The 15100-nt window shown below is 43.4% G+C and overlaps 1 protein-coding gene across 1 annotated transcript in view; it reads left to right on the top strand.

Annotated features, from left to right (window-relative positions):
* The window catches only part of LOC104168278 (protoheme IX farnesyltransferase, mitochondrial), a gene marked incomplete at its 5' end in the record, with an annotated part of 104044 nt that extends 89299 nt beyond the window's left edge, over window positions 1-14745 (top strand). Inside the window, 2 exons of the mRNA XM_009708825.1 lie at window positions 970-1202; window positions 14028-14745. Of these exons, the coding sequence (XP_009707127.1) occupies window positions 970-1202; window positions 14028-14470 (676 nt within the window). The remainder of the gene's footprint in view (window positions 1-969; window positions 1203-14027) is intronic.
* Between the last annotated feature and the right edge of the window lie 355 nt (window positions 14746-15100).

The raw sequence follows: 15100 nt of genomic DNA, 5'->3' as shown, positions 1-15100 counted from the left end.
CCAGCAGCAAACATGTGGATCTGGTGCAAGGGATCACAAATAAAATTTCCTTAGGCTTGCGTCACGGTGCTGCCTGTGAAGTGTGGTTTTGGTAGCCAAACAGCAAAAATTCTTATTCATCGTATTTGGATGCTTCTTGTGGAACTTATTAGCAGAAGTTTACATAGCTTCAGCCACTCTTACAGATTTTAACAGGAATTTCCAGTCTTCCCCAAGGTTTTAGCTGATGTGCAGTAGAAATCAACAGAAATAATTTGCATCTCTGTTGTTTGCTGCTTTCGGCCAAACCTAAAATTTCTTCAGTTAATTCCAGTCAGATTATAAGTTTTGATTTTGATTGTGTTGCTAGAATTGCTTTGGTGTGCTACCTCGTCTTAGCGTAGTGCATAAGCTAAATGGGAATGTAGAAAATTCAACCTTTTTTCAGTAAAGCCAAAAAATACTTTATTCCTGTTGACGTAATTTCAAAATGATTGAACGTACTCTTTTTCTTGTAAATGCTTCCTAATTTTGTGCCTAAGCCTGTTGCATTTCAGTCAAAAGATCCCTTGGATATTTGCAATCAATTAAAAATCTTGACAAGCTACAACCATTCTCATTTACTCTAAACCCTGAGTGCTTTTTCCAGAGGTCAAAATTTACTAAGATTGAAATGAAGGAGTAAGATCTACTGGAAGCACTGGTTCTCCGTAAGGGCTATTTACCTGCAGAGGTTGAATTTATTTGGTGAATGCAGTGATGCCAAGAATAAGAATCACCTCCCATTGCAAATCTGTAGCAAGATTGTCTTAACTTTTTAGAAAGCCTTTTCTTAGGATGGGGGTTCAAATGGGAAAATTTGGGCTGGATGAGTAGAAAAATAACAAAAATCCAATTTAATTTTTGGAAGGTGGCAAAAGGAGTGGGTCAGTAGTCATATCTTTAAGACTGGATCTTACTGAGCGTGTGTCTCTGGCTCTCTCCCCGCAGCCCCCTGCTCGCCGTCTGTTTTGCTGCCTCCTGCGGAGTCCCGGGCATCGCCCTGCTGACGCTGGGAGTGAACCCCCTCACCGGGGCCCTGGGAGCCTTCAACATTTTCTTGTACACGTGTTGTTACACACCCATGAAGAGAATGAGCATTGCCAACACGTGGGTGGGAGCTGTCGTCGGTGCCATTCCCCCCGTCATGGGCTGGACTGCGGCTACCGGGAGTCTTGATGCTGGTAAGTATAAAGTGTTTGCATCTGGGCAAGCAGTTGTCAGCATTGTCTTCGGGATAACTAAAAAGAGCTACTCAAAGGCAGTAAACCTCGTTCTTTATGCTTGTTGACCTGAAACTGCTTCGAAAGCAGATATATTCTGCTGTTTGCGATGCTAAAGTCTGTTACAACTTGGTACTGTAAGGACTGGATGAGTAGACATGATGGTATCATTCTCCTTATGAGGGCATTTCAGGGGCAAACATGAGCTGATAAAAGACCGTGTCCTATTGAATATCTTTTTAGGCCATGTTAAAAAAAAAATCTAGAGTTAAAATAGTGTCTTTTGGTTGACATGGAAGAAAATGTTACATAATTTCGGGATTAAAACCATACCCAGTAAGATCCAACTTACGAGTCAGGAGCTTTCAGCTGGAAAATTCCCAGATGTGTTTATTACTGTCTTTCCACAAGCCAGAAAATATCCTAGGAAGATTAATTTATTGGTGTATTTCTTAATTGCCCATTTCTAAACTCCTAAGTTACAGATGTTCCTTCCCCTCCCTCCTTGAAAAGCAAACGAAGATTTCTATTTTAGTAACTGTGAACCATTTTTACATCCCTCATAAAACACTGATCTCTTCAACAGCTAAACTCTGACACAATTAGAGCTTGTTTTTCCTGCCAGCTAGAAACTTAAGAATCAAAGTAGCTCCACATACTTATATTCTGAAGAAGCTAATGAAGTTCAATTAACAGGTCTGTTAAGAATTGTTTTAGCTTACACTCATCCCACAGTGTGGCATATTTAAGGCTTGAATAAGACTTTCAACAGCAAGGCTTTTAACCAGAAATTATCAGAATCTGTGCAAAATCTGGTCTTCATTTATGCTACTCACTTCTTCATTCCTGTGTGCACGCCGTTCTTCATTTATGCTGCACACTTCCTATAAAAGTCAGTCTGAATTGGCTTTGTGTACGTGTGTTCTGATACGTAGTTAACCCAAAGATAGGATGAGAGGTTTTGTGGGTATTTTTTTAAACGTGGGCACTACTTCTATACAAATATTTGCTTCTCTGAAAGTTTTTTTGTATGTGGATTAATACTTATGCGTATGTATAGTGTCTCATGTTAAGGAGTGCCTAACAGACATCATTAGAAGCTCTGTATTTCTAAAGAGAAGACAATGAATTAAAACAACAAAATACCTGTTTTTAAGGACTGTGTCATTCTGGCTGCAGTTGCCTAGATCTTGGATCTTATGTTGTTCAGGGATTTCTGCGTTGATTTTGGCATCTCTTTGCAGAGTTGGTGCTAAAAGATGATTCTCATGTGCCCGTGCTTCACCTGCAAAGTCCAGCCTGGAGGAGTTGGAGTGAAGAGCTCCATCTCACCAAAAGCCCTTGCTCTAGAGGCTGTCACAGTTCAAATTTTCACCCCTGGCAGCTAAAGCCCAGCACATTAAAGTAATCTGGCACTCATTTTCATTATCTTTAATTTGTCAAGTTACAGCTTGCTCTTGGAGACCTATTTTGCACAGGGCTAAGCTGTCCCTGTACGGCAGGCAGGGCAGGCACCAGAGAGGACTACTGGTGTCTGTCCCAAGTAAGCTCTTCCTCCCTAATTTGCAACTGAGATGTGGTTACGTGTCCCTCTGCCAGCTCTGCTGTGGAGGGGACAATCTCTGGCAATGATGCCATCAGTGGAAGACGTTGACTTTAAACCACCCGAGCAGACTTTGCCAGAACATGATGATCTGCACTGGTGCGTAACCCGATGTTGTATTGTTTGTGCTGGGTAGCTAAAACTTTTGACAGTCAGCTCCCAGTCTGTGTCAGAGAGGCCAGGCAGCTTGTTTAATAGAGGAATAAATGTTATTGAGGTGATACTGGTCTTTGTAATGAAGCACACCTGGGGAGAGTCCTGAAAATGGTGACCTGTATGTAATATTTTAGTGCATTTTGGTATTAAAAAAAACAAAACAAAACCCCCCAAAAAACTCAACAAAAAACCCCTACAAACATATTTAAAAAGAAAAGAGAAAAACAGAAGAAAAGGATTCCGTTGTCGACTATGATTTTCAGTGTTAAACATTCTGATACTGCAAATGCGAAGAGAGTTCAGCACCTGGGCGCATCAGACCCACGCACAGTACAAGCGTGCATCCACGTTGCATACACGCACGACGTGCAGACCTGCATCCCTTCTCTAACCAGCCTACCCACAGTTGTTGAACTCATTAATAATGTGTAATTAGCTTGGAGACTTAACCTAGTTTTAGGTAGAGGTGTGAAAATGCATTTGCACCTCATTTAAAAAAAAAAAAAAAGTCATTCCACTCCATAACAAAGAGGAATGTGAAGGAAAGGAGTTAGAAAACTAATGAGAAAGAAAGTTCTCACTGCTTAACTGGTGGTTTTTTGAGTTTACATTTTCCTGTGGATTTTCTCTCCTTGTAATCTTCTCACAGCAGCCACATTGTTGTACATGTTGCTGGTTGTAGGGGAAACAACATTTAAATGTAGACCTTTCATTACCATTTGCAGGGGGGTAACCAAGTGTTAGACCGTACTGTGTGGTACCCTAGGACAGCCGCGTCTGCACCCTTCTGTAACGTCAGGAGTTCAGTAACGTCAGCGGTGTGGTTCATAGATACTGCTGCGAGATGTGCTTGGTCGTTTGGGAGAGTTGGAGATGATTCCTAGTTTCCGATTCCAGAGATAATAACAAAGTGTCTCAGATTGGAGCAGCCTTGTTTTAATTTGACCTTGTTTTGTTTATAACTTTCTTATTTCAAACACGAATGCCTTGACCATTTGTTGCACAAGAAACAAAGATCACATATTTGCAGATAAAAATCTGGGACCCTTATATTTCCAATGATGCAAACACTTGCTGGTATTTCTTACACCACATGTCTTTTGCAGATCTTATGGTGATTCCCAGTGATGCTTGCTTCCACTTCTGTCCCTGATAGGTAACTTTAATTGTATGCTCTTAAGATTGATTGAACATCCTGCCCGCAACCCTGGATTTTGTGCCAGCATAATTTAGGGAAAACCTCGCATTTCAAAAGCGAAAGATAAGGTTATCTCTGGGAAGATGTGGAATTCTTTGCTGTGAGTTTGGGAGGTTTTGTAGGGTTTTTTTAACGGCAGCTGTTTGAAACTGATGAAAGATCGGGAATGTTAACATTTCCTCACTGGGGGACCCGAGTGCAGGTGAGATGGTCAAAGGTGCGTGATAAATGTAATTTATCACGTGGATATCACTACCACGTATCTGATGTATTTATGCAGAACTTAACTGCCAGCCTGTGATTTGCAGTAACACGTTTGCTTCCTTGGAAGCAGATTTCATTGCTCCTTTGTGGTATTATTTATTTCTAAAGAGATTCATTTTTCTAGTAAATCTAGACACCCTCAAATTATTTTTTCTGATTTTACAAAGGAAGGACTAGCAGGAAAACAATGAAATTCACTTAAAGCCTGAAGTGATAGCATAAAGACAGGAAAAAGAGGCAAAGCTTGGCGGTGTGTCCTGTTCTGTGCTGGATCCTCCTCGGGCGCAGGATCCACGCGTGGGAGAGCTCCTGGCTGTGCCACGCTGCCGGGGAGCCTGGGTACAGGCATCTCTAGGAAATAACAGAGCTATTTCTTTTGGCGTGCGGGAGGCACGACGTATACATGCTTTAAATTACTCTTGTGTTGCTAGTCTTTCTCCCCAGACTAATGCCGCAGCTCGTTTGTTAGAAATGTTTGTTATCCCTTTAAACTTGTTATTTCTAGTTAGCAGAAAGACTGAATCTGGGGTAGACGTTTCCAAGTGCCATAGTCGGTATTTTGCCTTATACATTTTGCACGTCTTCCCCTGACTTTCCTGTGCTTATGCACTGAAGGCTCAGTCCCAGCCGGCCAGCGGTACCGGTGTCTTAGAGCCGAGCAGTTCAGTGCCACGGTGTTCATATAAACCACCCAGTTAGATGGAAGTGACAAGCAGGGGTCCTCAACATAATGTGCTTATCAGTTAAGGGGATTTATTCTGAGTAGGTGGCAGTGGCATAGCAGATAACAGCCCTGACAGTGTAGCAGACATTACAGACCCTTGGTGGCCTGGAGCCATAGGTATTACTGCACCAAAGAATGTTTATCTCAAGAGGCTATTTAGTTTATCTCAGATGCTCCACTTCTCATCTCGCTTTCCTGAAAGACATCTTGTACTGATTTTCATTCATTTTCAGAAATTTAAATAATTCCTGGGGCTATGGAATTTATAGACTGAGTATCAATTGTAATCATGTGGAGGCTGATTTTTAAATTGCCTTTACTTTGTAATTCAAATTGTGTTGTATGGTAGACATTAATTATGTCAGCCAACATCTATTTACAAATGAGGATTTAAAAACGGGCAGTTCTTATCAGCTAGTGACATTTGGCAGATGGATGGTTTCAGTAACAAAAAAAAGAGAATAGGGGAGGGGGGGGGCTGTGCCCAACCTGTCAATGACTGGAGCCTCTTGTACCTTCCCTGGTGTAGCACTTGTCTGCCAGGAGGAGAGAGAGAGCAAAGCAACAACTTAATTGCATGCAAAATAAGCTTGGAGATCTTTGTGTCCCTTCCAGTTAAGCACTTGGAGCTTTCAAAGCCCCTTGATGTAGGAGCAGGTCTGGGAGCCAGCCGGAGCTGGGCACCTCCACCCTCCTGCGCAGGAGCAGAGGAGGCTCCGGCTGTAAAATCCCTGCAGTAAACTCCGCTTTTTGGGGTTTCACTTCTCAGATGAAAGACAGCAAAATTTGTGGTCTGTTCGAGAGGAAACAGAGATATTCATGTCACTGATATATGAGAATTGGAAGCTAGGGGCCCAGGAGTGTGCTTTGTGAGAGTAAAAACTGTAAAAATCGAGGCAGAGGGACAATACTAGTAAGCAGCTGGTCTGAATTTAGGACAAAAGCCAGTGGGCTATTTTTTCCCCCCCTTTCCATCTTCACAAGAGACAAAAGAAATGGCAGTTCCACTCCTGGGGCACCTGGGGGACTGATCCTACAAATTCACAGGCAATGTACCCTTACCCGGTTTCTCTACCCCATGCATGGCTGTTGGGGCACGGGGGGGAGACGGGGCTGTACGGTAGCCCCCATGCCCCTGGGTGTGAGAGACAGCACCCACAGAGGAAGCACCTATGTCCTGGGTGTGAGACACAGCACCTACAGGAGAAGCAGGACAGGGGGGTCTGCAGGAGGGACTCCCACCCTCGGGCTACATGGGAGCCCCGGAGGGAGCCTGGAAGAGGCGGTTGATGAGGAGCCCCTGCGTGGCTCTGCAGGTTTGCAGTCCTCTGCTGCGTCTGGTCCTTCAGCAAATACTTCCTAAACAGATTTGCACATAACGAATGGTCTGTGCAAAGACGGTATTTTCATCTTACCCAACAGGCTCACTTTTTTTTATAGCATCTGTTGCTGGGGTTCGCTAAGATGAACTATGTACGGCACTGCTGTTTTTCTCAGCCTTGCCTGTATAATGAAAGGTGTTTCCCTGTGAGGCTTTTGGCTCTAATAACCTGTTGTGTGTCGTACAAAAAGTGTGCGTGCCTGTGTGTATGCATATGCACACAGCTTTTCTCTGCATGGTGAGCGTACCTGAGGACATCTGGTTTCCTCCTGTTAAAAGCAGTGGCCAGGAACACTCCCTCAATGTGAAAAACCCCACTGCCAACTTCATTTCCCATGCGTGGTGGACACCAAGGCTCATCCTTTTCTTTTGCGGACAAGCCGTACACACGGCCAACATCCCCTTCCCTTTATGTGCTGCAGCAGAGAAGTCTATCGCAGCCCCAAGATGCTCCTGTTCCACAAGCCTTTTGTGCCATCCTTCAAAAGAAGCAGCTATTGAAACCCATGACCATGAAGCTTTTGAGTTTTCCAGTGTTTCCCTCCGTGCCCTTCGTTTACATGACCGTGTAACCTTGAAGGCGCACAATTAGGGCCGGGCGCGGGGCTGTGCGTGCCTGCACTGACAGCCGGGACCATTGTTTGCAGCCCAGAGACCTTGTGCGAAGCTTTAGAAGCGATATTTTTCTTTTTTTCATTCTCAAGGCTGCTTAGCAGATCGCGCAGCATCCGACACAAGCAGTAGCATCTGCTTTTGTTTTCCAGTGGAAGCAGAAGTGTCGGTTGTTGACTTGCTGTGGTGCTAATATAGGAAATGCCACAGTGTTAAAATAGAGGGGAATTGCATCAGTTTGGTTAAGGTTCGTGACTAGATAATTCCCAAATGTCTTTGTGTTAGAGAAGGCTTCATAATCACCAATTAAGATGTAAATTTTTTTAGGCTAATCCCTTTTCTACTTCCAAAGACAATGGGAAAAATTAAATAGTAGGTAACGTTTTTCCTCAGGAGTGATTGTATCAGGGCAGTATCTTGAATGCTTGTAATCGGAGGCCAGCTGATTTACCCTAATAGTCATTTTCCATCACCGGATCAAGCTGAAGGCAAGGCAGTAATTATTATACCTTCCAACTCTCCTTCACAAACAGAAAATGCCACCGTCAGCTTAATAAACCAGTTCTTACGTACCAGGACACTACAGCTGTGTCGGGGATATGACCCTCCAAACCACTCTGAATATTTGTACCAACTGCCCCAAATAATCCTTTGGGTGTTTAATATTACATTCAAGCTGTAATGGGCAACAAGGCTTTGACGAGACTTCAAAACCTTTCTTTACCCCCATAATTGCTGTGTAGTTAGAAATCTCTGGGGAAGACTATCGTGCTAAACTTGTTGTGAACAGGCATAAAAGAAAAGATAGAAAATAAAAGTTTTGGGGATGTATCCAGTACTTTTCCTGCGAGCGTAACATTGCATAAAAATCATGCAGGATCACAGTGAAGAGTTTTAGACTGGTTATGTTAAATTTCCTGTAGAAAAGGTGAAAAATGCAGTCTGAGACAGCACGGTTGCTGGCAAGCAGGTGGATGCAGCTGAACCAAGTCAAATCTCTGAGCTCTAATCTACCTTGTCTGGATTAAAGAGGAGTAATTTGTTCAACATCTTTTGAGGGAGGAGAGCCAGTTGTGTGCTATCAAGTAAAACGGTGTGTGGTTGTTTCCTGACTATGATCCATTAAAAGGCTAAGCTTAGACTACCAAAGCCTTCCCCTCCTGACAGCAGCCAAACTCATACCAGTTTCCTAGAGACAAAAGGCCGGTGCTTTCCTCTAATAAGTCAGGGAGCTACCAAGGTCTGGAAATAATTTTAAAATTCCTTCACATTATTCAAGGCAGAAGAATTACTAAAATTGTGCTTTAAGCAAAACAGCGTTCTTAGGTTGCCAAGGCAGTAAACACCAGCTTTGGGAAATGCAGTAAGATTTCAACATCTGTTTTGGAACTGATATTTTAACCATTCCATGTTTATTTTAATGCCTGGTTGGCCACTTCCCAGTCATACATATGCAGCACCAAAGCAAAGACAGAAGGAGCGAATCCGTTCTTGAATTGATGCTACAGATCAGCTCCTCCTTCCTTCCTTTTTTTGTTTTATTAAGTAAATAGGTGTTTGTCCTATCTAGACATTGAAAGTGATACGAGAGGTTTTCAGAACACTATGTAGAGGGAAAGCACTGTGTGTTGTCTAAAGAACAATGAGAAGGATAAGAAGAAAGAATAAGTTGTTCATCTCCAGTGTGTTTTCAGGAACACGATGTAGATACAGCAGTCTCTGTAGATAACCTTGGACATGTTTTCCTCGACTTGTGCAGCCAGACCCACATTCATCTGCCTGCCCGGGCCAGTTGGCCTCCGGCTGGCCCTGCTCCAGCGACTGGTGCTCCCACCAACACACGCTGTGTTCCATCCTGTGCCCTCTTCTAGCTCAAGTCCTTTTCTGCCCTGGAAGAACTTGCTTTCAGAAATTTTTTGGAGAGTTTCAATTGGATCATCCCAAACTATTGTACCTTATTTAAGGCAGACAGCTGAAATAATTCAGCTGCAGGTGAAATCATTCAATTGGATCATCCCAAACTATTGTACCTTGTTTACTGCAGACAGCTGAAATACTTCAGCTGCAGGTGAAATCATCGCTACTGCTCCATGTGCCAACTGTACAATGTATAAAGCTCTTTGATGATGAAAGTGTTGCCAGCAGGAAAAAGGCATATGGTTTGAGAGAGAGGCATCCTCAGCACGAGACAGTCAGGCAGGATCCAAACATTACTTCTGCCCTTTAGTGGATGAGAAGATAGGTTTGCAGTCCTCGGGTTGCTTTACGTGAATGAAACAGTTTGCTCAGAACGATGCTACCACCATGATTTCTGTTGACACTGATAGCTCGGCAGCTGAATATGCCCACTCTTCCTTGAGTAGCTGATGTATAGACTGGAACAGACTCTGTATCCTTTACAGGACATGAGAAGTTTGGGGGTCTCACACTAGGGTCTGGAGCTTTTTGTCCCTGGGTCACTGGTCCTGGCACAAGGCCAGGATGGACACGACAAGAAGCCGTTGCTACCTGATTGCGCTGCTCTCCACGTGTTAACCAGTGGTCAGAGTTCACACCCTGCAAGGGCTTACACCCTAAAAACCACCTTCCAGTTTCCTGCTCTTAGGTGCTCTTCTCAGCAGAAGGGCCAAGGACTCCACAGGCTCAGGCACTGACATTGCTCCCTCATCTGAGATTTGGACTATCCAGCAAATGAGGTCATCATAAATTGCTTTAAAAGGAATAAAACGTGAAATTTTAATCAAAGTTTAGAGGTACCACATGGCCTTCTTGACACCATGAAGAGCATAACTTCAGAGGGGGATGCTTCTTGCTCTTGTAATTCTGAAAATGAGACTGTCGGCTGCTGTGGTTTGCAAGCCCACAATCATTAGTTGCTTTTGGAAGTCTCATCTCACAATTATTTCCAAGTCTTACCCAAATTTATTGAACCTTAAACGTCTTGCCAAGCAGTTTCCGAATGACTGTGGAATTTAGTGTCTTGTTTGTTTTAGGGAAAGTGCAATGTATAAAGATTCAGTATTTCACTGGATAGAAATATATTTACAGAACGAACAAACCGTTTTCTACTTTCTTCAACGCCAGTTGACATTTTGGCTTTATCTTAGATATTAAAATAAAATAAAAATCTCAGCTTGTTCTTGTTTATTAAAAAGAAGATATATTACTATTTAAATACTTCTAAAAGAATTTAAGAAAAGAAATAATAGCTTAACCTTAAAATTCATGATGAACAGTAAAACCTGTTATTTATCTTTAACTCTGTGGATGCTATAGGACCTACTTGTTTCTCTGCAATCCTGTACCTTTTGAGATGATTTAAGCTAGTACAAAGTGATCAAACAATAGGAACTCAGCAAGAAAACATTTTAGACCTATTGTGCACACCAGAGTGAAAGAATACTGGAGACCTGGGTCCTGTTTGCCTAAATAGACTTCATTTTTTTTCCAAAATCAAACAGGACTCGTCTGCCAAGTTATCAGGATTTATAAGTGTCTGCTTGCAGCTGTCCCAGGTTCTCACACTTGGAAAAGTGAAGAGTTTGGAAGTGGTCATGAATGGGCTAAACTTGCAGCTATTAAAAATTTGGCCAAAAAGGCCAAAGAGTTTGGGATATCCATAAGCCAGGTACTTGTGGTCTTGCAACTCACAAACAGTGAGAGCTCTAATACGAATTTCTGTCGCTCTGCCTGTGCTCCGGTTTTCCACGTGCTGCCGAGGGAACCGAGGGAGCCGGAGGGCTGCGGTGTCCCTGGGTGCTGGCTCACATCTCCCACTGCCAGAGCAAACGCGATAGCTCTGCTCTGATGACCAGCTTCGCTTTTGCAAACTCTGTGCCAGCTCTACGTGTTACGGTTGTGAACGACCTCGTCTGGGTCTTCACTTAATTATAAACTCCGAAGAGAAAAAGATTTACATGGACTAAACTGAGTTCCCAAACTGTTGGGAACTGCACAGAAGCAGCAGAGTAGACTCTGCACTATTTTGAACCAGTTTAGTCTCCAGAGTTAGTCTCGCTGTAATATTGCTTAAAAGCACTGCTGACCTAATTATGACATAGTTAACATTCATGTAGTAGTTAATGAGTATTACAGTGTCTGCTCTGGGCTTGACAGGATTCCTACTGTGGGTTCGTTTGATGCTGAATTGTGCTGTGCCGTGTGCTGGGCTTTGCAAGTCATCAGTCTTACGTGACACTTAAAAATCTCTGACAACCTGACAATCTCGGCTTGGGCAGAGGAAATTACAGGATGTCCAAGGCACATGGGAAACTACCAAAAAGATCGGGTCGGTTAAAATCCTCATAATGGGCTATTAAATTGTTTTACTGTTCAACTTCTCTGTAAAATATCAATTATCTCAATGGTTGTAATGTAATCAAAGTAATTAAATTCCAAAGGCTTTCATGTAAAAACCAGAGCTTTGTAAATGAGAATCCAGCCTCAAGTAGTTTAGTTGGCCTGTTTGTGTTTAAAAGTTTCTCCACATGACTTTTTTGTTTTGTTTTGTTTTAATGGTGTTACAGTTAGAGAACTGTTAAAGGGTTTTGTGTGTTTGAGGTTTAGGGTGTGTTTTGAGCTTGGCTGCACACAACATTTGAACAATTGAATAAACAAAGCCCGTGTTACAGCCGAAACACAGGGACGCAGCAGCACGTGGGAGATGGAAAGCCGGCCGGTCCGTAGCCGTGGGAAGCAAGGACAGCCACTGCCCCTGAGTCCTGACCCCGGCTCCATCTACTGAAGTTTCCTCAGCTGATGGGATGGTTGTAGCTTACCTTTCCCTAAGGTCTGAAAAATTACAAGCTAATGTCTCTGAAGCACTTCAGATATGAAACTTGAAAAATATTCCTATCTTAGATTTATCAAATTCAGGATCTTGCCTCTGGTAATATGTTTTACAAGAAGAGGAAAAAGCTAAAGAATGATGCATTACCAGAACATTTTCCCCATTGTTTTTCCTGGTGTAGAGAGTACTGCTCCTTCATTAAGTTTTATTTCAGTTTATTTCAGTAGAGCTAATCCTTTAGGTTTCAGCAGAACTGAATCAAATCCTATTTTGTTAGGACCAAAATTACTTTTGTTGCCACGATTTTCTGAAATTAATGGCAATTTTGGGGTGCACCATTTTCAACTGTCTTAAAAGGTTCCAATTTAGAGAAGGTGCTAAGCATCCACACCCTGAAAGTCGACTTGAGATGGATCAAATGGCAGGATTTGCAAGCGTTTTGGGCTGTAGTCCAGGAAATCACCTGTAATTTATAGCAAGCAATGTTATTCTGAAAGCTGCATGCCCAATATATGAGCATCTATCTCCACCTCCATACTTCATGTAATCAGCTTTCAGAGGCACGTACTCACCTAATGGAGTATTTGTTACTCATGTTAAAAAGTGACAAGATGGGGCTTTTATACCTCTACTAGATCTTATCAGCAGCTGGAAGCCCGCATTTAGGTTAATGGACCGTTCCTTCACTGGTAGGGCAAAAAAAAGGCCTTTTTGCAAACTTTGTTATTATTTGCATGACACCACCAGTGTAAGGTGTGCTGTTTAAGACAAGAATTAGACATGCACAGCCCCAAGGAATGTACAGATGGAGAGAAGACATGAACCATGAAGCAGTTCAAAGGAGACAATGACTTGATCTTTGTTAGAGCCCGAGCAGTTGCTGGGGAAGAAGTGAGCATTTGGGGAAGAAATTAAATGCATGAACCTGTGTGCAGATAAGTGGTGTTGTTTCTGTTTCTATCTAGTCATTAAGAAAATGATAGATTCATGGATCCAATTGAGAAGTAGTTTCTATAGAGAATGAATTCATGGAGGCAGGGAGATGCAAAGAAAGTGTTAATGCCAAAGCGGAGTATTTGGGAGCTGGGGAAACAAAAGGAAAATCCAGGAATGCTCATAATGTGCAGCAGCCTTGGGGGATTTTTTATGTGTTCAGACAAAATTAGTGAAGGGAGTTTAGTCTGAGGGCCTCCTTGAAGCTCGCTGAAATCAGCACGTAAGCTGCTTCTGCCTCGATAAGCCCTGTACCATGTCCCGAGGATAGCTGTGCAAAATGTGGTGCTTCCATAGCTCCTTTTTAAATGTGCAAGTAGCTAATTGGTGTGAATAGAGTTACTTGATCAAACTACTTAGAAGTTCCTACAACTGGTTTGAAGGAGTAAAAAGTTCTCTGTCTTCTGTCACCTCGTTAGCAGCTTCTGCCAGTTCTGCCGCCTGCCTGAGGTCCGTAATCGCGGCACTCCTGTGTGTGAGCGATTCCCTCCCTTCACACAATGGGAAAACAGAAAGCTTAGCTGTGCTCCAGGCTACCAGGGTGCTGGTACTGTCCCAGTTCTCCGGAGGAAGCAGCTTATCCTCCTTTTCCGCTGTCACTGAGCAGGGCTCCCTGTTTCTGGTCATTGGGACACTCTGCCCACCGGCTTTTTTCTTCTCTGGATGCACCAACTCAGGAACCCAGGAGTAGAAGTTAGATGCCCCCAGGAGGACAGTCTCTTACCCAACTTTGCTTCATTTCCATCAATCTTCCCTCAGGTAGAGACTGAATTGATGCAGAACCCAATTAGCGATGGGTCATTAGGAGGAAGTGACTTGTTGAAATGCTTTTCAAATTTATGTGCTGCAAAAACAGAAGAACCACCGTGCACAGCCTTACGTAAATGCCGTTAAAAACAGAGCACACCTTATCTTACAGAGTATGCCTTGTCTTCCGCACCGAGCGATGTAACAGGTTTGCAGCACTGCTGTTCTGCAGACGGAGCCTGTACCTGCTGAGCTCTATGTGCAGCACTTCTTGCAGTGCCCCTCTAATGTACGTTTGCTTCTCTCTCTCCCGCTGCAGGTGCGTTACTGTTAGGAGGAATCCTCTATTCCTGGCAGTTCCCTCACTTCAACGCCCTGAGCTGGGGTCTACGGGAAGATTACTCCCGAGGAGGGTACTGTATGATGTCCGTCACCCACCCAGGGCTGTGCAGGCGGGTGGCTCTGCGTCACTGCTTGGCCTTAATTGGACTCTCAACGATGGCTCCTGTTCTCGACATCACCACATGGACTTTCCCTGTCATTTCGCTCCCTATCAACCTGTACATCTCCTACCTCGGCTTTCGGTTCTACAGGGATGCAGACCGCAGCAGCTCCAGGAAGCTTTTCTTCTGCAGTCTATGGCACTTGCCAATGCTGCTGCTTGTCATGTTCACGTGCAAGAAATCGTTCCTAGAGAAGAAAGATAAAGGTGATCTGCTCGGTGAAAGTCATGGGAGGGCTATGGAAATTAGATTGCCTTAAATGTCAATTATTTGTCATCCTCGTGACACATCAGGTAGTATATTTTAGTAATTACAAGGGGGAAACCTGTGGGGATCTGTTTGAAGAAGAATCATTTGTGCCTAGCCACCACTTCATGTGATAATTTTCTATTTTTTTTCTGAAAGGGAATAGACATGAGAGCTTAAAGCATTCACGGGCCTCAGGCCCATTCATTCGTCACGAATCACAATTTAGCCTAGGTCAAAAGCACATCACTTTGGGATGGCCTTCCAAAGTCTCTGTGTGTCGTGGTCCCTCATCTCGTGGGTAGGTTTTCAGTTAGCAAGTCACATGCGCACACTTACTAACCGCCAGCACTGGCAGCCTTGGCGAAGCCGTCAGGAAACGACAGATGAATGATTTATCACCCCTGCTCCCCAAGCATCCTTTCTAAATTAAGCTTTGAGGCACATGGTGGGTTGGGTGAACTCTTCTTGTCTTGATCTGTGCCATTGCCACTCTGATATTACACAGAAGCCTTCAGTTTTTCAGGCTTTTTCCAATCACTTTGCCCAAAGTTCCCATTCACCCTGGTAGATTTTTAGCTTTCATACAGCTGGCACAATGCTAAAGGAGTAAAGGAAACTGTTTTTTCACACATCAGCATTT

Source organism: Cariama cristata, unplaced genomic scaffold (genome assembly GCF_000690535.1).
Source record: "Cariama cristata isolate BGI_N322 unplaced genomic scaffold, ASM69053v1 scaffold3091, whole genome shotgun sequence".
NCBI classification, from domain to species: domain Eukaryota; kingdom Metazoa; phylum Chordata; class Aves; order Cariamiformes; family Cariamidae; genus Cariama; species Cariama cristata.
This window is presented reverse-complemented; position numbering and strand designations above follow the sequence as displayed.